Source organism: Opisthocomus hoazin, chromosome 4 (genome assembly GCF_030867145.1).
Source record: "Opisthocomus hoazin isolate bOpiHoa1 chromosome 4, bOpiHoa1.hap1, whole genome shotgun sequence".
In the NCBI taxonomy this organism is placed as follows: domain Eukaryota; kingdom Metazoa; phylum Chordata; class Aves; order Opisthocomiformes; family Opisthocomidae; genus Opisthocomus; species Opisthocomus hoazin.
In genome coordinates, this window is record NC_134417.1 from 50,946,180 (window position 1) to 50,970,316 (window position 24,137).

Here is a 24,137-nt window from a genome sequence, read left to right on the forward strand (position 1 = left end):
GATCACCACAATGTGCTGGGGTCTGGCCCATGCCTACCGAGCCATGTTCAACACTGTTCAGTGCCTTAAAAGGGAAAGGGGGGGAAGCGAAGTGGCAGGCACTGCGACTGGCGCTGCCCCCCCAGCTGGCCCTGCAGCCCCTCCAGCCCAGCAGGCAGTCACAGCCCCCCTGACTGGCACTGCCGCTGCCACAGCTGCAGGGTCTGTCTTGGTTTCCCCAGCGGGCACGGCAGCGGCTCCAGCCCCAGCTCCAGCCGCAGGCAGCGTGGCTGAGCCCAAGGACCAACCTGTGCCGGCAGCAGTCGCCCCCGTAAAACTAAAGAAAGACGCAAAGAGAGCAGATCGCTCCGGGAGGGATGACGATGAGCCAGGGTCATCACGGGAGATAGAGACAGAGATCATCACCCGGTCCCTGTCCCTGGGCGAACTGTGAGACATGCGGAAAGACTTCAGCCGCCACCCAGGCGAGCACATTGCCACCTGGCTGCTGCGGTGCTGGGATAATGGGGCCAGCAGCTTGGAATTAGAGGGCAAGGAAGCCAAGCAGCTGGGATCCCTGGCCAGGGATGGGGGCATTGTCAAGGCCATTGGGAAAAAGGAACAAATCCTCAGCCTCTGGAGGAGACTTCTCTCAGGGGTGAGGGAGAGGTACCCCTTCAGTGATGATTTTGTATGCTATCCTGGCAAGTGGACCAATATGGAAAGAGGTATTCAGCACTTGAGGGAATTAGCTGTGCGGGAGCTGGTTTACTGTGACACAGACGATGAGCAGGTACCCACAGACCCAGATGAACTCCAGTGCTCACAATCCATGTGGAGGAAGTTTGTGCGGAGCGCACCCTCCTCGCATGCCAACTCACTGGCTGTTGTAAACTGGAAAGGTAAAGACGCTCCAACAGTGGATGAGGTGGCTGTCAGACTCCGCCAATATGAGGAAAGTCTCTCTTCCTCTCTTGTCTCAGCTGTGGAGAAACTGGCCCGGGAGGTGCGGCAAATCAAAGAGAACATGTCCTACTCCCCACCTGTATGGGCCAGTGTCTCAGCTATTAGGGGCAAGCGTTTCTCTGCTCAGGAGAGGGAATACAGAGGCTATACACCCTGGGGCACCCTGTGGTTTTACCTGCGTGACCACGGAGAGGACATGAGGAAGTGGGATGGAAAACCTACCTCAAGTCTAGAGGCACGAGTACGTGAGTTGCGAGGTAAAACAGTCACAAAAGGGGATTCTGTTAGGAAAAATGCTGCTCCAGTTTCCAGAAGCCAGCTCTCCAGACCAGGTAGACAGTTTGACCTTGATTCCGATCCTCTGGAGGGGACCTCCAAGTCATTTTTACAGCAGGTGAGCAGCAAATTCTCTGACGAGGATTAGAGGGGCCCTGCCTCCAGCCAGGTGGAGGAAAGGGACAACCGTGTCTATTGGACGGTGTGGATTCGGTGGCCTGGCACGTCAGATCCACAAGAGTATAAAGCTCTAGTGGACACCGGTTCACAGTGTACTTTAATGCCATCAGAGTTCAAAGGGTCAGAGTCCATTTGCATTTCGGGAGTGACAGGGGGGTCCCAAGAGCTGAGTGTATTGGAGGCTGAAGTGAGCCTCACTGGGCAGGACTGGCAGAAGCACCCCATTGTAACTGGCCCCGAGGCTCCGTGCATCCTTGGGATAGACTATCTTAGGAGAGGCTATTTCAAGGACCCAAAGGGGTATCGGTGGGCTTTTGGCATAGCTGCTGTGGAGACGGAAGAAATTAAACAGCTGTCCATTTTGCCTGGTCTCTCGGAGGATCCTTCCGTTGTGGGGTTGCTGAGGGTTGAAGAACGACAGGTGCCAATCGTGACCACAACGGTGCACCGGCGACAGTATCGTACCAACCGAGACTCCCTTCTCCCCATTCATCAGCTGATCCGTCAACTGGAGAGTCAAGGAGTGATCAGCAAAACTCGCTCACCCTTTAATAGTCCCGTATGGCCAGTGAGAAAGTCTACTGGAGAGTGGAGACTGACAATAGACTACCGTGGCCTGAATGAAGTCACACCACCGCTGAGTGCTGCCGTGCCAGACATGCTAGAACTTCAGTATCAGCTGGAGTCAAAGGCAGCCAAGTGGTACGCTACAAATGACATCGCTAATGCATTCTTCTCCATCCCTTTGGCAGCAGAGTGCAGGCCACGGTTTGCTTTCACCTGGAGGGGCATCCAGTACACCTGGAATCGACTGCCCCAGGGGTGGAAACACAGTCCCACCATTTGCCATGGACTAATCCAGACTGCACTGGAAAAAGGTGAAGCTCCAGAACATCTGCAGTACATCGACGACATCATTATATGGGGCGACACAGCGGAGGAGGTTTTTGAGAAAGGGGAGAAAATAGATCAGATCCTTCTGAAAGCCGGTTTCGCCATTAAGCGAAGTAAAGTCAAGGGACCTGCTCAAGAGATCCAGTTTTTGGGAATAAAATGGCAGGATGGGTGCCGTCAAATCCCAATGGATGTCATCAACAAAATAGCAGCTATGTCTCCACCAGCCAGCAAAAAGGAAGCACAGGCCTTCCTGGGTGTTGTGGGTTTTTGGAGGATGCACATCCCAAATTACAGCCAAATTGTGAGTCCTCTGTACCACGTGACCCAGAAGAAGAATGATTTTGAATGGGGCCCTGAGCAACGACAGGCATTTGAGCAGATTAAACGGGAGATAGTTCATGCCGTAGCCCTTGGTCCAGTCCGGTCGGGGCAAGATGTTAAAAACGTGCTCTACACCGCAGCCGGGGAGAATGGCCCAACCTCGAGTCTCTGGCAGAAAGCACCAGGGGAGACTCGAGGTCGACCCCTGGGGTTCTGGAGCCGGGGATACAAAGGATCCGAGGCCCACTATACTCCCACTGAAAAAGAGATTCTGGCAGCATATGAAGGCGTGCGAGCTGCTTCAGAAGTGGTCGGCACTGAAGCACAGCTCCTCCTAGCACCACGATTGCCGGTCCTGGGCTGGATGTTCAAAGAGAGGGTCCCCTCTACGCATCACGCCACTGATGCTACGTGGAGTAAGTGGGTCACGCTGATCACCCAGCGCGCCCGAATGGGAAACCCCAGTCGCCCAGGAATTCTGGAGGTAATCATGGACTGGCCAGAAGGCAAAGATTTTGGAGCATCGCCAGAGGAGGAGGTGACACGTGGTGAAGAGGCCCCACTGTATAACCAGCTGCCAGAAGATAAGAAACAGTATGCCCTGTTCACGGATGGGTCCTGTCGCATTGTGGGGAAGCAGCGGAGGTGGAAGGCTGCTGTATGGAGCCCTACACGACAAGTCGCGGAAACTGCTGAGGGAGAAGGTGAGTCCAGCCAGTTTGCAGAGGTGAAAGCCATCCAGCTGGCTTTAGACATTGCCAGTCGAGAGAAGTGGCCAGTGCTCTATCTTTACACCGACTCTTGGATGGTGGCCAGTGCCTTGTGGGGGTGGCTGCAGCAATGGAAGAAGAACAACTGGCAGTGCAGAGGCAAACCTATCTGGGCTGCTGCATAGTGGCAAGATATTGCTGCCCGGCTGGAGCAGTTGGCTGTAAAAGTCCGTCACGTGGACGCCCACGTCCCTAAGAGTCGGGCCACTGAAGAACATCAAAACAACCACCAGGTAGATCAGGCTGCTAAGATTGAAGTGGCTCAGGTGGATCTGGACTGGCAACATAAGGGTGAACTGTTTATAGCTCGGTGGGCCCATGACACCTCGGGCCACCAAGGAAGAGACGCGACATACAGATGGGCTCGTGACTGAGGGGTGGACTTGACCATGGACACCATCGCACAGGTTATCCATGAATGTGAAACATGCGCTGCAATCAAGCAAGCCAAGCGGGTAAAGCCTCAGTGGTATGGAGGACGATGGCTAAAATATAAATATGGGGAGGCTTGGCAGATTGACTATATCACACTGCCACAAACCCGCCAAGGCAAACGCTATGTGCTCACAATGGTGGAGGCCACCACCGGATGGCTGGAAACCTACCCTGTGCCCCATGCCACCGCCTGGAATACCATCCTGGGCCTGGAAAAACAAGTCCTGTGGCGACATGGCACTCCCGAAAGAATCGAGTCAGACAACGGGACTCACTTTCGCAACAGCCTCATAGACACCTGGGCCAAAGAAAACAGTATTGAGTGGGTGTATCACATCCCCTACCATGCACCAGCCTCTGGAAAGATCGAACGTTACAATGGGCTGCTAAAAACCGCTTTGAGGGCAATGGGGGGTGGGACTTTCAAAAATTGGGATACCCATTTAGCAAAGGCCACCTGGTTGGTTAACACCAGAGGGTCCACCAACCGGGCTGGTCCTGCCCAGTCAAAACCTCAGCGCCCCGTGGAAGGGGATAAAGTCCCTGTAGTGCACATGCGGAACATGTTAGGGAAGACGGTTTGGGTTAGTCCTGCCTCGGGCAAAGGCAAGCCCGTCCGCGGGATTGCTTTTGCTCAAGGACCTGGGTGTACCTGGTGGGTAATGTGGAAGGATGGGGAAGTCCGATGTGTACCTCATGGGGATTTAATTTTGGGCGAGAATAGTCCATAAATAAATTGTATAAAGTTAGTTGTTAAATAACCCTGTCACTTTCTGTTATCACTGTTATAATTGTTATATTTTGTACCAGTAGTAGCATAGTAAGAATTCTCCAGATTAAAGAAGGATGGACTTTTTCGATGAAAACCTAGCAGAGCACAGCAATGATGGAACTGGACCTGGTTTTCAACAACTGGCATCCAGCAACTTCATCAAGATCAACATCTCCTGCAGACTGTGGGCACGGGCCGCACCAGATACATCAGCCATGAGCTCCGGATGCAGCAAGTGACCGCCCATCACCACACATCACCTCTCCTGCCACGGAAGACCATTACGACGGATGGAGCCCGAAGTCATGGATTAAATGAACTCAATGGACACTTTAGAGTGATGATCCATAGACTAAGGGAATGATATCTGGAGACAGGAGAAGTGGTGGTGATCAACTGGACAATGGGGGACCTGGGCATGATGTAGATGGTATGGAATAAGGGGTGGATAATGTCCTGGGTTTGGCCAGGACAGGGTTAATTTTCGCCGGACTCCAGGAAGGGGCACAGCCGGGGGGTGGGGGCTGACCCCACCTGGCCAAACAAAGCCCGGTATTCCATACCATGTGACGTCACTCTGGGTTCCGGTGGGCGGAGGGGGCGCAGCGCCAGTGCTGTTCGGGAGAGCGGCTGTCTGGGTCGTATGGTTCGTGGTTGTGTTTTCTCCTTATTTGTATCGTTGTTGTTCCTGTTTCCCTCTGTTTGCTGTTCTGTTAAACTGCCCTTATCCCGACCCACCAGTTTCTGCCTGTTTCTTTTCATTCTCCTCCGCACGCCGGCAGGGGGAGGGGCGGCCGCGTGGCGCTTTTGTTGCCGGCGGCAGCCGAAACCAAAACAGTTGGTAAACTCCCTGTAAGAGAAGAAGGTTGTTTCATGTATTAGGCAGATGGTGACAGGAATTTGTTTTCCGTCATGTCTGCTAGCCAGGCAAGTAAATCATGTGAGTTCAAGTTTTGTTTACTGGTATTTTTAAGATAATTCCAATTTACAGGTAAGAAAGTATACTGTAAAATGTTACACCTAATCTCTTGGTAGATGTGCTCTTACTATCTCAGAATGGGGCTTTTCTAGATTTGGTTGCTCTGAGAGATTTTAACTTTTCCTGTTGTGTGTCTTCAGTTCAGTGGGAAGGAGGTATTTATCAAGAAAAATTTGCTGAAAGATGCACCAAATCCCTGTATCCTCCCCCCAAAAGTGGATTAGTTTGCTGTAACACTGCTTGCTTTTCCAGTTGTGACATTTTTCACCATCTCCAGCCATGTTAGGCTTGATTTCTGTTTAAATTACAACATTAGCCGATGTAATTATCTTTTTTTTTTTTTTACAGTCCTTGGCTTATTTCGTCAGAAAGCATTCTAAACTGGGGTTATATCAGGTTTAGTTACTTCAGTTAAACAGAGAACATAATTTATAGCAATTGGGAAGCCATAGGAGAGGCATTTCAGCTTTTCTTAAGTCCCACCGAATTAATTACCTGAACTAAAATGTAAAAGAGGGATTTTACTGTTGTTATTCATTCAGAACAGTATTTGGTGTTTTGGATTCAAATGCTTAAGCACAAAATGAATGTTATAAATACTTAACCTGAGGAATTAGGTGTTTTCCGCAATGCACTGTTGTTTCCTTGGTTTTGGTTTATCGTGCTTAGTGAATCACTAAAGTTTGACTGTGCGATAATTTGTTAAGAAACTGTCACATAACCTGTTGATTTTTTTCTGTTGAGAGGATAGCTTGATCTTAATACATCTGAAAACTTAACATTTAAATTACATGACAAGTTTTGATTGTAATTTAAATCTCTGCTAGGTTTTGTTTATAACTTGAGAGTGACAGATTGAATGAATGAGGTTGATGGGGGTCTTTTTTTTTTTAGACATTATTTGATAATCAGATCAATGCTTCAAAAAAGGAAGACTCAGAAAGCATTAATAAAAATGACACTTCAAAGAAGATGTCTGTTGAGAGAGTTTATCAGAAAAAGACTCAGCTTGAGCACATCCTCCTCCGTCCAGATACCTACATTGGGTCAGTTGAACCATTAACTCAGGTAAGTGTCACTAAGTCTTAATAGTTTTTGTTGTTTTAACCAGGAAATGACTATTCTGGTTAATAACTAGGCAATTCTCTACTTTTCTGAGTATTCTAAATTATCATGGTAAATACTATGGTCATGTTTATGTATGCGTGTGTAGGAAGGGGTCAAGAGAAGACTTTAAAGCAGTGCTTTGTTCACCTGAAAAAAGATGCTCAGAAGATGTTGCAGTGCAGTCAAAATGTAAACACATACCTGTGTGTGTAAATGCACAGGTATGTGTATATATGTGTGTTTACAAACATGGCTATATGCACACAAATATGTATACATATTTGTAAGTAGCATTTGTTCCGGGTCCAAAAATGCTTTGGTCTGTTTGTTTAGGTAGAGAACGGAGAATTTAAGCCTCCTGCTGGCACTTTTTTCAGCTATTTTTAGTGAAGCTGCAAATTGCTTCAAACTTCACTGTCTGTAGTGTTGGAGTTCCCCACCAAGCAGAAAATGATGCATTTTCATTATGGAAATCTTTGTGGGTATAGTTGTAATTTTTGCCAAACTTCTGCTTTTGTCTCATTTGACAACTGCAATCAGATTGGAAGAGTAAAACTCCTGAAGTAAATAGATCTTATAGAATCACGGACAGTAAATATTTTTGTTTTGTTTCCGTGTAGTTAATGTGGGTTTATGATGAAGATGTAGGAATGAATTGCAGAGAAGTTACCTTTGTTCCAGGCTTGTACAAGATCTTTGATGAAATCCTTGGTGAGTATTTTTAGCAATAATATTGTGTTAGCATTATGGAGTACACGGTTTTCTAAGAGCTCTCAAAGCACATTAATTTGTATCTAAGTTTAAATCACAGACCTAGAGTCCCACTAAGCTTCAGTGCATGAAAATTTTAGTGCATTCCAGCACTGCAGAACAGTTTGAAGAGAGAAGAGTATTTCCAGTTGAACTTGTAAACCAGTGTAAAGGTTTGTTACTGAATATCTAAACTAGATCATTCTTTATGATCAGTATTGTTGCAAGATTTTTAATCTGCAAAGTTGATCAGGGCCACAGTTTTAAATAACATTTGAAAGAAGATTATTCATCAGAAAGAAGACAACTGAAAATTGACCTAAGTGTTAACTTAAATCATCATCTCATGAATCATTTAAAACTACCTCCTTCTGTACAGAATGATAGTGGTGGTTATGGTGATTCTTACATGGATCATTTCTAGACTTCAGACAGTTTTAAAAATAATTACCATACTGCCCTTTAAAAGCATGATGACCAGGCACAAACAAATGTTTTTTAGAAAATTCTGTTGTAAATCCGTGAGTCACTATGACTTACTAGTCCATGATACTCTCTTGGTGACAGACACACATTGACGACTAACCAGCAGTAGAGATGTACAACATCTGAACAGTGTGCTGTCTGCTGAACTGATATTTTGGGTTAATTGACGTGAATTCTTGGGCTAATCAGTTTTTATGAAGTTATGTTGTAAGGATTGGCAGGATTACATTGTGAACTAAATTATGGTTGATTGAGATCAATTGAAATTTTGCCATGACCTTCATGGGGTTCAGCACTTATCCACACCTCTAAAACTATGCTTTACAGCATTCTTGTCTTGGAGGCAATGAAGACTATATCTTGGCTAGCTGGAAAAGAAGGTTTTTTAATTTTTGGTTTTTACTTATTGCTTAATTTGAGAAATACAGGAATGAAAATATTTTGTCATTTCTTGTTTTGAGTGCTGCTTAATAGATGAAATTTACGGGCTTTTCACGGGAGGGAGTCACTTCTATCTTGTCCCATTCAAAAGGAAAATCATTATCATATCATTATTGCAGTACGGTATGGCTTATTTCTTCTTTATGTAGCACTGATGAGTGCTCCACAGAGTGTAGCTTGAGAGTTATGGGTCAGTGTAATAACATTATGAAAATTTGACATTGTATCTGTGCATACTTTTTAATGAAACTGCACTTAATGGTTTTATCTAAAGCACCTTGAAATATCTGATCTTATATTGAGGTGCTTATAACCTATTAAGGTATTAAGATATTTTAGTGGATTTGTCTTCATGTCCTTCAGTGGCTTTGGGCTTTACTCTGATGTATTTCGTGGGTGATGAGACAGATGCTGAAAATTATTGTAAATGTGCTTTCATGATTACTGCCCATAGTCGCATTTCTAATTTCTGTTCTTTGTAGTTAATATGCATTGGAGTGCAGTTTAATTAAGTTCTGATCAAAATTTAACTTCTAGTTATCATTCTTTTGATTTTCTAGTTATTCTTTTGATGCTAAACTGTGTAAACTGTTTAGGAACTAACTTAGAACTTGGTTATAAGTCTCACGGGCACTTTAGAAATAACTTTTGCTGCAATCAGAGCACTCCTTAATGGATGTGACTTTTTCAGGATTGGGTTTTGGTAACAAAAGGATGCATAAACTGACCTGGTGATGCATACAATTGCCTAGGGTTTTTAGCATACATAGTGTAATATCTGTAATAAATATCCAAACAAGTACAGCAACAGAAGAATGAAGTGTTCAGTATGTTAAGAACAGTTAGAGAACAGGCTTAAAAAATACACTTCTATATTTATTTCTAAGATTGTCTAACTGCTAGAAATAGAGTCAGTAATTAGAAGAAGGTTGAAAAATATCTTCTTGCAGATACTTGGTCGTATTTATAGATTTCAGTAATAAGATACAGAGTATACAAAAAGATACCAGATTAAGAAATACCTGGACCCTTGTAACTTGTGGTGGAATATGTATATAATCAGTTTTACAAATCAAGTAATTAATTATTGCTCCTATAAAGTGTTAATTTGTGCTACTTTGTTTTGTAGTAAATGCTGCTGATAATAAGCAGAGGGACAAGAATATGACTTGTATTAAAATATCCATTGATCCGTAAGTAAAAGCATATTTTCATTTACTTTCCCTTTCAGTGCTATTGTAGTTCAGATTTGTACAAATTATTTTACTAAATGAAATTAATTTTTTTTTTAAATAAAATAATATTTTTGGAATTATTTCCATTAGCTTCATATTTTAAGATGAAGAGGTGAATTTAAAGTGGTTAGTAGTAAGTACTACCATTCTGAATTTATAATAATATGTTTTCCTAAATCACTCATTAATGTTTAATTGAATGAAACTTAAAACCAGAAGATTATAAAATTCATGATTAGGTGAAAGCTTGGCAGCACATAACTATAACCAGCCATGTTACTTATAAATCATAAAGACCAGCCTTGAGATTTAGTAACATAATTTTACACATTTTGAACTTCTATGTTAACTCCTTTAGCATTAGCATAAGGTTATGTTTGAATTAGTCAGCTATATGACACTGAAACTGCAGATTGTAAGGAAGTCACTACCACTGTTTTTCGATATTAAATACTTAAGGAGGTATTTCCTAATTAGAAGTACCATAGTTAAATAGATGTTGATTGGGTTCCTTTAGTAGTACATTTTCCGTGATGTGTAACCGAATAATAAATGTTTGAGAGACCCAATTTTCACACCTAATCTTTAGGATAAATATACTGAGGAATTATTTTTCTGCAAGTTTTCAGTGCATTATCAGTTTCTGTAGCCAAATAGTTTTTATCATGGAGTGGGAGGGAAATGGTAGTGTAAACCTGCCTGATCTGTCATCATTTTGAACTCTCTAATACTATGAAATGAAAATTCTATGAGAGCTACAAGTATTAACAATGCCAGAGGTTGATGGATTTTGGCATTGATGCATTAAATAAGTTACAACGTTTATCATAACTGGGAAATAACAGTTTCATACAGATGATAACTTGGCTGTGTCTGTGTGGACTTCAATGAAACCTAAAAAGCTACATCTCTAAGTATAATTCTATAACTAAACTTCAGGATTCTGTCCCAGATCATGTGGATAGTGAAAGCTCTTCAAACAGATTTTTGGGAGTTATTTTCATGATATGAAATATTGTCGTGTGTGGGCAGTTATATTCCTTCTGCTAAGACATCTAATAAGCACAAAAAAGTCTTTTTTGTAACTAAAATTCATAGAGCTGTGAATAAACATGGTAAGAACACGGTCCTTTATTGTATTTTATGTGGTTATTTAAACAGGTAAAACGTATGCAGGAGTCTGTTTTCAAGATTACATTAATTGGCTTAATGTCCTCACTATTTTATAGGGAATCAAACATTATCAGCATATGGAATAATGGAAAGGGTATACCAGTTGTGGAACACAAAGTAGAAAAAGTATATGTACCTGCGCTAATCTTTGGGCAGCTGCTAACATCCAGCAACTATGATGATGATGAGAAAAAAGTTACAGGCAAGACTATTTAACATGCTTTGTTTTATTCAATTAAGCCGTTGCTTGCTTTTCAGTATGCTTTCTCTGTTTACTTTTTCTATTTCTGTCCTGTTTCATAACAGATGATCATTTAGCCAACTTTACTATAGCTCTGTTAAAGTAAAATTACTTAAACTTCTATTTTTATTTTTTAATATCAATGTTTACAGAGAACTTTATATTTACATCTTTAATGTCAGTAACAACATATTTTCATATTTTAATTATAATGTATGCAAGCATTTAAACATTTACTCTTGAAATAAAGGGAAAAATAAATTTAATAAATTAGGATATGATTTAATATCCTAAATGTGAAGTAACCCTAATTTATTTGGATCGTGAATGAAAGTTAGTTCTGTTCTATCCTACCCCATATATTTTGCCCCAATTATCATGTGTGGTTGCAGAGTGATTTGGATCTGATCGTGACCTAGTTTTCAGCTGGTCAGTTTGTTGAGGTCACTTGGCTTTCAGCAAGCAACCGGGTAGATCAACCTAAGGGAAACAAGGGGAGCGTCCTAGCCTTGGGGAGAGGAGCAAACTGCTCATTTCTGAGGCAGAAGCAGTTGCACCAGATTGGAGGTAGTGTGAAACTCCATCTCTGGCATCCTTTGATAGCTGTTGACATGTGGCCCCACCTTTGTCTTACATATCAACATGTTACTTCATTGGCATACTCTGAATATCTTAAATATGATTCTACTGTAAAAAACTTACTAAACATTTTGGATGGTTTTTTTTTATTATTTTTTTTTCAGGTGGACGCAATGGCTATGGTGCAAAGCTTTGTAACATATTTAGTACAAAGTTTACAGTTGAAACTGCTTGCAAGGAGTACAAACACAGCTTTAAGCAGGTATAGAAATGATCTCAACTTTTTTCCTTTGCTGTAATTATAAATTTAAAATTTAACATGTTTTCTATATTTCATGAATATTTCATGAAATGAATCATTTAACATGCAAATGGACGTGTAGAATTTGCAGGCTAGATAGTTCAGTCAGTAAAATTGGTACTTCTGTGTATTGGAATCTGGAGGTTTTGTTAAGTAATATTTTTCTTCGGAGTGTAAAGTGACTGAAAACGAAAACCAAATTTCTGTTAAGGGGTATTTTGTGCGTGTGAGAAGGAATATATTTAACTGAAACATTTTGTAATTGCTGTTAGTAGTTTGTCAAAAAACCTTTCTACTTAGCTGTGCAATTATCTAACTATTTTTATAGTGTTAAGGAAAAGATATTTCAGTGTTAATGTCATGAATTTCGTAAGTCTAGCTGGACTTTGGTGCAAACTCCCCTCCCTCCCCATTTTGTACCCATTGCTCATTGTTATCATTGTTAGTACACAGACCAAGGATTGAATGTAATCTGATCTACTGTATATAGCTTTGAGATGGCCACCTGTCTAAAAGTTTGAAGAACTTTGTTAGAGTATTAGGTACCAAAGTTTCTTGGCTTTGGAGTCTTTCCCAGTTGGTGGCTTCGTTCTACTTTTTTCTGGACAAGTAAATAATTTATGGCAGTGCTGTCATGTCACTACATAAACAATACATTGCAATAGCTTTATCTCTCTCTTTAAAAATGTAGTATTTTCTGCTGATTGCCAAAAAGCACATTAAATTTGGGTCGAGTGTACTTTTTGAAAATGACATGCTTTATGATTTAGATAAAGTGTTACGTTTTCCAGTATTTTCAAAAGTAGTGAAAATTTAATACAACTGAACTGTGATATATATGCTGTGAGTAGGCATTCTGCTTGGTCTTATAAATGTGCCCGTGTTCTTAAACAGGGGGCAATACCAAGACTCCCGAGTCAAGTCTGAGCAAGTTGGTTTGTCCAGAAGTATCCTTTGCTACTCTGTACAGCCACTAAGATGCTGTCTCGGAGACTACTGAGTCTCTGCACAGGCACCAATAAGCCTCTCTATAGAAGTGTGTAGTAGATTGAAAGCGTTAAACGGATGGGTAATAAGGACTGTTTAGCTAGCTCATTTGTATCTAATTTAGTCAGTTCTGTGGTGGGCTCTATTTGCATTAGAATCATGTCCATCAGTGGAATGATACCTGCATATTTACAGAAACCACAAATCTGCCATCACCTATGCTTGTGCAAATCTCGATAAAGCAATTAATTTTACATGTAGTGTTTTACCAGAGGAAACTTCTAAAAGAAGTCTGTGAGGTCTTTGTTGTGTAGCTGTTGCAATCCTAGCATAGCTGGAAAATGCAACAAAGGAGGAGGAGAACACATATTGTGAAATAACATCTAAAATGTTTTGTTTCCAAAGACTTGGATGAACAATATGATGAAGACCTCTGAACCCAAGATTAAGCATTTCGATGGTGATGACTACACATGCATTACATTCCAACCAGATCTATCTAAATTTAAAATGGAAAAGCTTGATAAGGATATTGTGGCCCTCATGACAAGAAGAGCATATGATTTGGCTGGGTCATGCAAAGGAGTCAAAGTCATGTTGAATGGGAAGAAATTACCTGTAAGAGCCTAATTTAAAATATTACTAAATATGAGTGTACTAAGTATTTTATGCAAAGAATAGTAATTGTCACCTGTATTACTCATAGGTAAATGGATTTCGCAGTTATGTAGATCTTTACGTAAAAGACAAGCTGGATGAAACTGGAGTTGCACTAAAAGTTATTCACGAAGTTGTGAATGAACGATGGGATGTGTGCCTCACTTTAAGTGAAAAAGGGTTTCAGCAAATCAGCTTTGTAAATAGTATAGCTACCACAAAGGTGAGTAGTTATATTAAATGATAAAAAATGTAAATGACAAAAATGTGTGCTAAGGTTATGCCCAGTTAGATATATGAAAAATAACGTACATCTGGGTTACTGAAAGTAAATAGGTGAGATAATGCTTTGCATGAGAGGATCTGGCAGAGCAATTGGATGCAATCAAAATACATCTATAGCAGTATTTCTGAATAGGCACTAGTTTTTAAAACACTAGTAGTCATTATCTCAGTTCTACTGATATCTTATGTAATCAGACATTGTATTGATTAAATATAAAATGAATGGCACTATTTTTTTCCTTCCACTTTAACACATTGTAATAAAATAATTCTGAAATTAGGTTAAAAAAAATGTACAAACCCCATTAAAGCTAGTAGTGGCAAGTTTTAGAAGGCAGAAACAGCTTTTGGTGTTCTTGAAGAATGGCTTTCCATTTATTGCTTTATGATGTATAAAACTGGCCTGAAATGTTGAGATTAATTTTCTTTTATTTGTGTTTCTGTATACGGGAATCTAGGTGTTCTCTGTACTTATTAGCAACTGTAGCAGTAGTGAAACAATATCACAGCAAATCTTCAGTTATGATGAAGCAGCAATATGCTCAGCATACCACCATCTTTGTGCTTCTTAAAGTGCTGGGGTGGTCAGGCACTAAGGCAGTCACCTGAAAATCAACTAAGGAACTCTCATGTGTGCCAGTTTGGTGTGGCCCAGGTTTAGGGATCTGGGATCTGCCATGGTGAAAGAAGGTCTTCATCATTTCTGCTCTTCACAGATTGCACCAGATGAGTGATCTGAGAACAGTCAAGCAATTCTAGTGATTGGTGAGGCTGGTTTTAGGGGATCTTAACCATGAGCTTCCCCAAAAGATGAGAACCATAAGAATTTGTAATCAGACACTTCAAAATCCCTCCTTGCTCAGATCCTTTCTGAAAGAGTCAAACAGAAGAAAATTCTAATGGTAGCACAAGTGGTTATACTAAGCGGGGTCCTGCCCAGAAATATCAGTGTTAATCTTGGTGGTAGATGATGTGTAGCCAGTGTTTTGGCAGTATGTAATTTTTACTACACTTCTTCCAGTGTCATTTTCAGTGTAGCTGAAGCAGTGTTCAGTGGTAAGAGGAACAGTGTATTTCATTGCGGAATATTTACTTTCTAAGTGTGCATTTCAATTAAATGCTTATATGATACTTGTCAAAAGTAGGGATAACAAACGTATCTGGTAGTTGAAAGGTTAAAACTTAGTTTTAATTCAGGCCTCTTTATGCAACATAAAGGAGGAAAATAGCATGACCTTAAAGATGTTTACTATACCTTTATGAAGAAGCTGGCAGTGTAGAGAAACTTAATAATGTTTGATAATCAGGTGAAGAAAAGGTATTTGGAAAAAATGAATACTTATTGGCTCCTAAGTTAAATATATTGCATACACTTACTCATAAGATTTTGAATTTGACTCTTTTGGATCAGTTTTCACCCATCATGCAGTTACACATACATTGTTATCATATATTCTTTAAGAAAATTCATAGAAAAAGTACTGTGTATTCTTCAAAGGTAAGTGTTGTAATTTCTAGTTTTTCCCGCTCTCCCAATCCATGCCTTATGTGTGTGACTGGATGTGGAATGTTCGGGGCGGTGAACCACCTCACCAGCAATTGATGTGCAACTACCCACTGATGAGACATAATGGCTAGTAACTAACTGCGTCAACTGCCTGTCCCTTTATCTGCTAACAGGTGAGGAGCTCATTTCAGCTGTTTTTTGGTTATTTATCGCTGTTTGCTGAAAGCTTTTCATTTCTGTTCCTGGAGAAATTTCACCCAGTCATAACTTCCCTTCCACTTTTTTTAAACTTGCTTTAAATTACAAAAAAGTATTTTTTAGGTTGACGGGGGAGTTTTTTGAGGGGTGTGTAGAAGGTCAGGCAGTATGTTGAGGCTCAGCTCCCTTGCTTTGTTCTTGTAAATTGGTTACCTTGGTCAGATACTCAGTTATTCACAATTTTGCCACAGTAGACCACCACAGAATTTGACTTCAAACTCTGAGGCAGCATTTGAAAGAATGTTTGTATCTATTACGGTTGTGCAGATAACCTTTAGTGAGACTTGTATATAAACTGATTAAATGTGTTCTTCTCAAGTTCTGAATTTCACATAGTAGCTGTAGTAGAAATTGTAGTAGAAAGTTCAGTTATTAACATGGCAATCTAATGATATTTTTGATAGAGCGGCACTGCTAACTGTAATATGACGAATCATTTTAGCAGAAATGCTCAGCTAATACAGATGCGGTGTCAGATACTAGACTTGGGTGGAGGGAGCATCCCAACCTGTTAAAATTTGCCGGAGTTCAGCAAGAAATTCAGGACCATTCCAGAACTTGACATTTTCAGATTTATTCTAATCAAATAAATATAACAGAAAACAAATGCAAAAGCAAATAGGATTTTATTTGTGTAGCTAATTGAACAAAACCTTTGAATTTATAATTAGCTTCTGAATTTGTTTGCCATATGAACCATTTATCTGTCCATAGAGTTTAAATATGGCTTACCTTGGAATTAATTGAGGCTGTTGGCGATTGATGACAGTATGAATAGAATATATATATGAATATAGCAGTCAGTCTAAGCTTCATTTTCAAGATTTTAGTTGTTACCATTTCGTTAGGTGTCTTTGGATTCTGAAGTTTGCGAGACTGGGATTCAGTCATAATGGTTACCTTCTGGGAAAAGAAGGTTATGCAGTTTTAGTGCTCTTTCTCATAATAGCCATAATAATTATTGACAGCCCTCTAGATTTAGAGGGTATTTTTCTTTTCCTGTTTCGTATTAAAATGTACTGACAGTTGAGGCAGTTATAGGCTGTTATGCTTCTATAGTGGGTAAATGTGCCACCTACTGGTGAGATGGTTGAGAGGTTCCCAACTTTGAGCTCTGAACATCCCTCACTCGTTGCTACACACTAAGAATGGACACAGGAATGGGGAATTGTTATGATAACTAATATCGTCCAAGAACAAGAATTACTGGTAAGTAGCTATTTTTTGATATGTCAGATGTTAGTTTAAGCAAAATATTTGAAGTGGTAAAATTGAAAAAAAATAAAAATTGCTCAAGTTGTAAACAGAAAAATATACTGAGGTATTTCAATAATCATAGGTTTTCAGTATTGCAATTCACAAAAGTAACACATTTTAAAATTGCTATTTAAATGTGGAATTTTTTTTTAATCACACAATTTGATAGTTTCCTGTATTAGCTTTTCTTATGGTTTAGAAATGGATTTATTTTTCTTTACAGTGGTAGGATGTTAATGTATCAACTTTCACTTGAACTCTCCCCATGCTGAATCTCTGTCATCCATATGTGAATGATGGACTTGTGTTTTAATTTTGGTGGTTTTGGGGTTTTGTTTTGTTAGTTTTTTTAAGAAGAAAAGACATGAAAAACTGCTTGTATGTATGGTGCTTAAAAAACACACTTGTGGTTTGTGTTGCTGTTTAGTAGGTGACTGAGAGAATGACAAAAACCATACATGGTTTCTTTGAAGTGCAAGTACTGGTTTGGTTGTGACTAATAATATTTACCATCTTAAGCCATTTTTTTACCTCCTCTCTCTGTTTTTATTTTCATCTCTACATTCTATGTGAAGTTGAGAATGCAGCTACTATATCCCATCAATTCAGCCACTTTACATCTTCTGCAGTCTTTTCAGATGCATACTCTGCTTTAAAGTGTAGAGTCCTAAGTTTTGGGTTTTGCTTGCTAGTTGTTTGTTCTTTGTCTTCCTCTGACTCTTTGGCTGTTTTTTCTTGGTTTTGTTGTTTTCCATTTCTTATTTCTCATCTGTCCTATTCTTCCTCATACCCATCAAAAGCTTTTTTTCTCTCCTCAGTTCTGTTTTTAAAACAGCTTTAAAGAAGGAGGGTTTTTTGTTTGTTACCTCATGATGAATGTCTCCGTAGATATGTTTTCTGTATTTTGTCTGTCCTAACGCAATTTCGTCTGAACAGAATCCACTCTTCAGTGTGTATTTTTGTAAGGCACTAATTGATATTAAGCAAAGGTGATCTGCTGTGTAAAAGATTGAGCATTGAGTTAGGTATGTTTTAATTGTATAGGATATGCCTGCATCACTCCATTCTTTGTTACAAGCTTTTTAGTCAAAGCATTATGAACTCTCTATAACAGCCACTAGAATTTAAGATCTCATTATTATTTGTACCTTTTTGTCTGTAAATTTAAAGGAAGTCATTTGGATAATCAAAAATGTAAACAGCTTTCAGATATCCAGGGCTTTTAGGCTCGTTCATATTTTTGACATCTTTCCAAAGAAAGCCTGCTATCTTACCTGTAAGGGAGGTTGTGTCACCTTGGACTTATAAATATTTAAACATATTTATCACCGTTGATTTAGGCCATTTCTGTAGTCATTTTTACATAGAATTAAATACTACAGGATACACATCTTCAAATACTAGCTGTTCTTCCTGATCTGTAATGTTTTATCTATGATATGTTTGTACTGTTTTAGTCTTTACTAGTGGTGCTGATTCAGATTACTTCTGCATCGAAGAACGTACTCTGTAATTGTTAAGTTTGTTTTACACATGTAAATCAGTAGTCATTGTTAGGATGTAATAGATGTATAATAGACCTTTTTTTTTTTCCAGAAGGCTTATGTGAAAGGCTTTTATTTTCCAAGCAATTTAATTTCAAAATTACTTGTCTTTTAGCAGTATGTTTTCGGGGTTTTTTTGTAGCTGGTTTAAAGTTTAAGTGCAAAAAGAATTGTAGCTAGAGAAGGTGATAGAAGCTTTGGGGCACCTTCTGAAGGTGTTCAAATACTATAGTGCTTCCCTGTTTAGACTGAATTTCATCAAAAGTAAACCCACTATTTAATCATTGAAAATAATCTGTGTTTTCATCACCCTGCTGTATTGCAAATCATGAGTTATATATGGCTTCAAAAAAGTAACTTTTCTGACTTATTACTTCCAGAATTTAGGTATAGAAGTATTTCTTCCTTGGGGTCTATTGTTCCAGGAATCAAAGTTGGGAGCTGAATACATTGCCTCCACCAAAAGTTTTCTTGCAATAATGGCTTCACTTGAAATATCTAGTTGGGAAAGCCTTAAGCAAGGATAACCAGTGCTTGGTCCTGCTTTCTGCTATGGTAAAGCGAAGAATTGTGATGGGCACTGTGAATGTTTCAGCTGTTATGATTCAATGGAGGACGAAAATCCTATATATTCTTTCCTTTTTTTTCTAGTACTGTGGTGATGCAAGAAATTGCTTATAAGCCATTTTTTTTCCTTCTGCATTTGGGCAGTAACTGTAAGGGAGTCCAGCTGACTGCTCATTTGCTATAAGACAGGTGGCAGCATGATTATGTAGCTACAAGTTACTGCCCTGTGGTCTTCTAAGGGGTCAGTTTGCTTGTGGTTAACTGCTTGCTCTGTATGTATCTCTCATTGCTATATCAGGTGTGAATTTGGAGCAGATTTAGCCTCTGGTGAGTTTTAAGGAGAACTGCTCATCTCCTTATGGTTATCTCGCTCTCTTAGAATTTTCTGGATCTTGTGGTTGGCTGTTTGCAGTTTGCTCTCCCTTTGCCCTCACATAAGCCCTAGGCTAGCAAAGAATGCTAATAGCATTTATTCAAAGAGTTCTGTAAATACAGCTAAGAAAAGGTGAGATGACTTTTGGGGAGGAGTAGGCATGGATGCTGTATATCTGAGGGTGAGCTCTTGAACATTTTTTTTATGAACCAAATAGGGAAAGTTTAATATGATGAACGAATATGTGATGTTTTGGGTCCCTGGTTATTTATGTGCCTGTTAAAAATATACCTCTTGACAGCCAGGTAGTGTTGCAGGTACCATGCCAGTGCTAGAGTCATCTTCAGATCTGCCATACTCTTAAGGTTTTGTATCGTGTTACAAGCTGTAAGCAGCTACATTTGAAGTCAACCACTGTACGGTGAATAAAGGTCTCATGCTTATTCTGTTCTGTGTAACGTCCATCATCCTCACTTGTATGAAAACTAAATGACATGAAAGAGAAACTTTAAACCAAATTTTCCTTTGTTATGCTGCGCTTAATATGCATGGATTTCCACATTTAAGTATGACTACAGGAACTTTGTTAATAAGGCTAAAAGATATTGGGAAATTCAATTGTTCTTTTTTTTTTTTCTTCCCTCCTTAAGGGTGGTAGGCATGTTGATTATGTGGTGGATCAGGTTGTGGGCAAACTGATAGAAGTGGTGAAAAAGAAGAATAAAGCTGGAGTTTCAGTGAAACCATTTCAGGCAAGTAGCTGTATACAAAAAAAAACTGAAAAAGAAGGATATGGTAATTTTGTTGAGTAAATTGGATTCTATGTTTTCAACAGGTGAAGAATCATATATGGGTTTTTGTGAATTGCTTGATTGAAAACCCATCATTTGATTCCCAGACAAAGGAAAACATGACATTGCAGCCTAAAAGTTTTGGGTCCAAGTGCCAGCTGTCTGAGAAATTTTTTAAAGCAGTAAGTAATGCATATTTCTTTTTTTCTGAGAGGCAGGAATTGGCATACTGGATCAAGTGTATGTACGTTATGTAGCAGAAGATTAATTAGTGCATTATGGTACTCTAGTCACATTAGCAAACTATGAAAATAGGATGGAGGAACTTCTGTTCGTTCTCTGGCCTTAATAATGGAAGCAATGACTGTGTTTTGGCTGTTGCCCTGGATCTAAAAGCGAGCTTCACCTGGTCAGCTCATTTGTTGGAGATTCTGGTATTTATATGGGTGAAATAAATTTGACTCTTAGAACCTAAACATGGGGCTTGGCCAATTTTTTTGTGCTAAAGTATTTTTCTGAAGTTAAGAATATTGTCTACCTTATTCTTTGATATTCTCTTTCACTGAAGTGAAGAGAGAGGGATGGAACATGTCACATTTATTTATTCTTCCAGTAATCAAAGAAATGCAAAATTGTGGCTGTAGTATTCAAAATCATCATTATTGTCAGGCAACAAGTTTAGAAATTTTGCCTGTAGATGGGCTATGAATTGCTACTTTAAATAAATGTATTAGTAGAAATACATGGTAGAGGTTTTTCCTCTACTGTAGTTTTATACAAGGAAGGAAAAGTAGAATTCTGTTAGCCAGAACTCATTATACTAAGTCCTATTTAGTGCCAGCAGCATAAATGGAACTCCAGTAGTAAGGAGAACGGTGCCACTGCTAATACTCTTGGCATCAAAACTCCACTTATTGCAGAGTGTTTTATTTTTCTAATTCTATGTTACTGGTGACATTCTTGTAGAACTTACAGGAAAAAATAACAGAACACAATCTTGTTATTGTATAGATTTTGTTATATATGTTGTATTTCTATCAGTAGATTGGATTTACAGTGTTTCTAATATTCCTAGAAGTGAACATTGATCTCCAGATGTGTTAAATGTGCAGCACAATCTCTAACCAATGAGTGCTGTATTATGGGGGTTAATGAAAAGCCAAAGCTCACAGTATTTTGCTCCACCTGTATTTTCTTTTGATGTGAAACTGAAACTAAAGAAGTTTTAGTTTAGAAAATATGCTATATTCTAGTTTTACCGCAGATGTGTTTCATAAAACATTATCAGTTTCTTAAGTGGTTGATACAGAGTCTTATTCTTAAATGCTTTTGATTGTCTTTCAGCCATAAACTTTAAATGGTCATAAATATCCCATCAGGTTACCTTTTGCTGTCAAAGTTTAGGAAGCAGGTACTTAGTACCTAAAAGGTCTCAGCACATCAACCACACAACACAAGACAACATCTTATTAGGTCTTAGTCCTCTTTTGCTCCTTTCACCAATTATACAAGGGGTGGAAAAGAAGCTGTTTGAGTGTTGTGTTTTGGTTTTGTGTGCATAAAATACTAAACAGTAAGGTATGTATTAATTCCTTGACCTTTTATATGTTGCAGTTTTTAAAATTAGAGGGCTTTGAGAAATGGTGTTAGGTCAGTGACTTAAAATAGAGATATAAGAATCTGCTGTGTGAAGCGTTATTGTTCTCATCCACAATTCTGATCTATTATGTATAGGCCTCTAACTGTGGTATCATAGAGAGTATTTTGAATTGGGTGAAATTTAAGGCACAAACTCAGCTGAACAAAAAATGTTCATCGGTGAAACACAGCAAAATCAAGGGCATTCCGAAACTGGACGATGCTAATGATGCTGGTAAGAGCACTTATTTTAAATGTTTTTAATATTTTGTAGATGTTTCGCAGACATCATCATTTTAAACTTGACTTTATTTCTCATCCTTATGTATATTTTTAAATAAAAATCTTTCTAGTTTTCTAACCTTTCTAGAGTAAGAATTAAAGCATGATGGTGAGTTTGATATTAGGAACACCAGCCTCTCTAGGGTAGAGAATTAATAACGCTGAACTAAAGCGGCAGTCCAGTTCCATATTGAAAGAGTGCGTATTTTCTAATTGTGGTTGCCAGCTAAATAGTGTTACCAGTATTCTATTTTGGAAGTGACTAGTCTTCTTGACCCTTCTAATATAAAAATATCAGAATCTTTATAGGGTCACAAGCTGTAGGAAGTAGATCACTTAGTGTGCAGACCCGAGGGAATGGTTGAAGGGTTTGGGTTTTTTTTTGAGACTTTAAATACCATTAGGTTCCTGTCTGGGGATATAGGGCAAACTGGCAATCTCTGCTATTTTGCTGCCTAGCACAGATAGGAATCAGGAACAGCTGGCCATCTTTGTGCCAATAGCAATAGGATGGGAGTTGCCCTTGAATCATTTGAGGGGCACGTATGACTAAAGAGCTTGAAATGTTGCTAGCATGTGTTAATGTTAGTTGATTTTTAATACAACCTTACATTCAGCAAAGACAGAGAAACTGCAATGAACTGGGTGAGTGGGTTAAGTAGGTAAAAGCATGTAAGACTGGTAAAGAGGCTTTTTTTTTTCTGAGATCCAGTGTTCAAGTCAAAGATAACTTGATGAGATGATGAGTTCTGTTTAATTTTCCTCCCTTTCTTTTTGATTCCTTGGGGTCAGGTTATTAATCATTTTACTGAGTTTTCTTTGGTATTTTGTTACTTTTCCAGTTATTCAGATGTCATATTTTGCCTCAAGTTGATAATCACGTCTCCTTTAACTAGTGTTTTGCTTGTGGAATTTGTATTCCTTGGTTAGATGCATGTTGCTGGTATTTTTCATGCCTAGAAGATTGTGTGTGTGGAGAAATGCTGTGTGTTATGAATATCAAGTCTAGTGCTCATAAATAACATCATGGATGATTGTGGACGCGCTTTCTTCATAGTATGTTTTTTTAGCTTTACTTTGGAGACCAGACTTCAAAATCACTTCTTACTCAGTTTTTTTCACTGGGGAGAAGGGGAAGGAAGAAGTCTAACAGGGGAGCTAATAAAATATCACATTGCCTTTCACTCTGAAATGTCCTCAGCTAAGAAGGTATGTGGGGATTCATTTGGGCTCAGCACTGATGCCTGAAGTTTTGCATGGCTTGGATCCTTGTTACCCAGGTGTTTCTCTGCTGTCCAGTTATTCTCACATGGGGAGCAGGAAATCTGCATTTCCCAAGGAGGCTTACCCAAGTATTGGTTTATTGAAGGGCTAGAACATACTAGATTTCTTACATTGAAGGTATTTAAACATTCGGGGTGGCAGGCAGAGAGGCATTCAGTTTCTGAATGCAATGTGTGTTGTCATATTTACACTTGGCTTCACTTTCTGAAGTGTTAGATGTCCTGGCAGGGATGTTTTAATTTGCAGGATCACAAGTAATACATTTAGTAAAAAGTTCTTTAGTCCTTTCTTTTTAAAGACTGCAGGTACCATAGGGATCATCTGTTTGCTCTTAAAAATCAATAGGAATTTTTTGTTCTTTTTGCACCAGAACTAAGCTAATACTGTAATCAGGATCTCTGACCTCAATAAAAAGCTGCTTTCATTGAGAAAGGGAAGGCAGAAGATGGTAGAGTGACTCCTTTAGTCACTGAGTGCATGTTGTTGCTCTGCTTTTGAAAACTTGCCTCAATGAACTTTAGTCCGTGACTGCGTCTGACTGAAAGCTTGATGTTTCTTAACACAAGGGGAGAAGGAAGTCCTGGTGCTGTAGAATTTCTTTAATGAGTACACAGACAACACTGTAGAATGACCAATCTTTCTTTCTGTCTTTGGGATCTTAATAGAAAGGATTGGGGATTCTAAGGGTCAGCTGAAATGAGGATTGTACATGCTCTTTCTCTGTGTGAGAGGTGATGATCACTACTTCTAGGTCCAAAAAATTCAGGTCTTTGCTATATGAATATTTGCTATGAATGTGCATGTGACTAAGCACGTCAT

The 24,137-nt window shown here is 39.3% G+C and overlaps 1 protein-coding gene across 2 annotated transcripts in view; it reads left to right on the forward strand.

The window, feature by feature from the left end:
• TOP2B (DNA topoisomerase II beta) overlaps positions 1-24,137 on the forward strand; it is a 76,807-nt gene that overhangs the window by 19,352 nt on the left and 33,318 nt on the right. For both annotated transcript variants that reach the window (XM_075418993.1, XM_075418994.1), the window contains exons 2-11: positions 6,470-6,643; positions 7,303-7,393; positions 9,489-9,552; positions 10,824-10,969; positions 11,752-11,849; positions 13,281-13,493; positions 13,582-13,755; positions 19,974-20,075; positions 20,159-20,296; positions 21,849-21,987. In XM_075418993.1, coding sequence (XP_075275108.1) covers positions 6,470-6,643; positions 7,303-7,393; positions 9,489-9,552; positions 10,824-10,969; positions 11,752-11,849; positions 13,281-13,493; positions 13,582-13,755; positions 19,974-20,075; positions 20,159-20,296; positions 21,849-21,987 — 1,339 coding nt within the window. The remainder of the gene's footprint in view (positions 1-6,469; positions 6,644-7,302; positions 7,394-9,488; positions 9,553-10,823; positions 10,970-11,751; positions 11,850-13,280; positions 13,494-13,581; positions 13,756-19,973; positions 20,076-20,158; positions 20,297-21,848; positions 21,988-24,137) is intronic.